This window comes from Hibiscus syriacus, unplaced genomic scaffold, assembly GCF_006381635.1.
Source record: "Hibiscus syriacus cultivar Baekdansim isolate YM2019G1 unplaced genomic scaffold, ASM638163v2 tig00110733_pilon, whole genome shotgun sequence".
Taxonomy (NCBI): domain Eukaryota; kingdom Viridiplantae; phylum Streptophyta; class Magnoliopsida; order Malvales; family Malvaceae; genus Hibiscus; species Hibiscus syriacus.
Window position 1 is genome coordinate 2,948,511 of NW_024062845.1, and position 2,825 is coordinate 2,951,335.

The 2,825-nt window shown below is 35.8% G+C and overlaps 1 protein-coding gene across 1 annotated transcript; it reads right to left on the reverse strand.

Moving 5' to 3' along the window:
• Positions 1-706: 706 nt before the first annotated feature.
• Positions 707-2,268, reverse strand: LOC120139285 (homeobox-leucine zipper protein ATHB-40-like). Its single transcript, XM_039154563.1, has 3 exons — positions 2,135-2,268; positions 1,713-2,026; positions 707-1,034 (listed from the first exon to the last, which is right to left on the reverse strand). Exons 1-3 carry the CDS (start codon positions 2,229-2,231, stop codon positions 810-812), a joined length of 636 nt encoding a protein of 211 aa, XP_039010494.1. The 5' UTR covers positions 2,232-2,268; the 3' UTR covers positions 707-809.
• Positions 2,269-2,825: the final 557 nt, after the last annotated feature.

A 2,825-nucleotide genomic window follows, 5' to 3' on the forward strand; every position in this document is an offset into this window, starting at 1 on the left:
GGAAATCAAAGATGTGGTGGTAGAAACTGATAATCGTGAAGTCTACGAATTGTTTTGTCAGGGCAAGACTATGGAAGGAAACTCTCATTTGATTTCTCACTTGATTGAGCTGTTTGATCGTCCCTGGAGACTGCAGTTTTCTCTTACGCCGTGCGAAGCCAATCGGACTGCGGATGCAATGGCGAAGATCGCATGGAACATGCCATCCGGAGCTAACAGATATGTTATTCACTCTGCTGTTGTTTCTGGTTTGCTACATGACGATGCTATTCCCCCTGATGCTGCTTCTGGTTTTGCTACGAGTTGATGCTATAAGAGTGCTGTAATATAGTTTTCGGTCTTTCCTTCGCACTAAATATATATATATATATATATATATTAAACAATAATATTATTAATTTTAAAATATTAAATTACCTTAAATTAGAGTATAAAAGTTAAGTATAATCCGTAGAACTATTTTTAAAAGTAGGATCTTATCTTGTTTTTAGATAAAGTTTGGTGCAGCCACGTGATTAGGGTTTTTCTTCTCCTGGGATATCAAAGATAAAATGCACTAAAATTAATAATTGAACATTTTTTTATTTGGAAAACTAATAATGAAATCACCCAACTCGTTATAACATATTATAAGGTATACTACTCTAAAACAGTAAAGAATATGACTCCATTGGAGAGTTCTGTAGGAAAGATAAACGTATTTACGTACTTCACTAAATCATCTCCATTAGAAGGCATGTTGAGAGTTAATTACATTAAGTGATTTGGGTGCCCATAATTATCCATATCTACTGTAGCCACTAATATTATTACGCGTAAAGATTCACCCACTCCGTGCCAAGAATATAACTGTCTTCCCCAATGTAGAAAACATCATCGTACCCAAATTCCCCTTGAAAAGATGGACCAATATTGGCTTCCATTGACAGTACGGACGAGCTTGAACTATTATTACTCCAAACCCCTTCTATTCGTTCCCCCAGCTTCCGGATTTCCTTCTCCGCCTCGCTCAGTTGTTCCTTCAGCTTTACAACCTACCACAATCGTGTAAAAAAAATTTACTAAGCTTTAAGCTTAATATATGGAAGTGGACCCTTTGTTTTGATTGGAAAAAAATTCAACTACTTTTTGTTGTTTAAAAAGGTGGCATTTCGCTGTTCCTCGTCAATTTTCCCCCCACTTTTTGTTCAACACTATTGTTTCCAACTTCCAGTTTGTATTTCATACTACCAACATATATACACATAATATTAAAAAAAATCAAAAAAATATTATTCTTCTTAAAAGCCTTATGTTTGATTTAAGAAATATTCTAAACATATATCTTATAATCACATGTCCTATTAAAAAAAGTTGTTAATTTTTTTTAAAACATAAAACGAATTATATTAATAAAGTTACATATGATCTCATTAACTGACGTGGCCATCTTCGAGCCCAGAGCTCATGTCAAGCGCGTTCTGATATGGTGGGTCAACTTCTCTTCTCCAAAATGATAAAGATTAAGAGGTTGCCAATTGCTTAAGTTGTTTCGTTTCCTTCTATCCAACGCCTTTTAAGCCTCAACTGTTTTGTTAATTAATTCGTCTCGGATAATGTTTTTGCATCTTTCTTTTACCAGTTTGTTCCGAAAAAAACAATGTCTAAAATATATGAAAAACAAAGGGTTTGTGGTTAAGCTTGGTAATGTGATTTATAAAATATATATGTACCTGGGATTCAAGGCGGCATTTGTCGAGAACAGCAGTTTCATGAAGTGATTTGAGCTTGTTGTACTCTTCCTCCATCTTCTTGTTCTTCCAACGAGCTTTTCGGTTTTGGAACCAAACAGCAACCTGGCGAGGATCAAGTCCCAGCTCCGATGAGATTCGGTCTTTCCTTTCCGACTCTAGTTTATGTTCATTCCCAAAGTTCTGTTCAAGAAGATCAACTTGTTCCTGTGTAAGCTTCCTTTTTCTAGCCCCTCCACACCGGCTGTTTTCTCCTCCCTTGGTCTTCCTCCTCCGCCGTCGAGCCTTCGGTTCCCCTGCTCGTCGACCGGGTTAATTAATTAAGCTACCAAGATTTGGAAAACATGAATGGAAGAACTAATCTGTTTTTTTTTTGGTCTTTAAGTTTATGCAACACGAGTTACCTTGGTGTGCTGCGATTTGAGTGTATAATCCAGGGTAGATAAGATGTTGATGTCCATTCGTTTGGGTTGTCATCATCCCTTGATAATCTTCGCTCATTCTCTCTTTCTTTCAAACTTCCTCACGTCTTTTGATCTCTAAGAGTAGTGTTGAATGTGTTAAGTAACGTGCTTTATTTATAGGGTTGAGTTAGGAGTTCCGCACTTGTTTGTTTACCTTAATACCCTTGTATCGAAATATTGGACTCCATTGTCTTGTGAAATAACAACAATGCCATTCAAGTGTTATAATTTGTTACATTAGTTTGAGACAAGAGGGAGTGTCACATCTAAAATTGTATGATGGTAACTAGTTAGGATATGACCCCAATAGCTTTGTAAATTTTAAAAATAAAATCGTGGGTGGGGAGTTTCTAGGAAAATCATGTCAACCCAATTCTGCCCTCCACACCCCAACAAGTGGATAAAGTTGGGGAAAAGAATCCAAATTTTGCACAATACACACGAGTATATTATAATCTAATGGTGGCGACAAGAGTTTTTCTTTAGTCCCCACCTCGAGATAGTAATGGGTTGTATTTTTGGTTCACTCTATAATCTAAACAATATACATTCTTCATTCAAATTTGATTTTATTTAAATGTATATTTTTATTCGATTCAATTCGACCCAATTCAAAATATACATTTTTCTA

Excerpts from the sequence above, each read along its gene's own strand:
- LOC120139285 (XM_039154563.1), bottom strand. The coding sequence starts at position 2,231 with ATGAGCGAAGATTATCAAGGGATGATGACAACCCAAACGAATGGACAT. Across the intron at positions 2,027-2,134 it reads TCAAATCGCAGCACACCAAG|GGGAACCGAAGGCTCGACGG; the intron begins GTAACTCGTGTT and ends GTCGACGAGCAG. Across the intron at positions 1,035-1,712 it reads AATGCCGCCTTGAATCCCAG|GTTGTAAAGCTGAAGGAACA; the intron begins GTACATATATAT and ends CGATTGTGGTAG.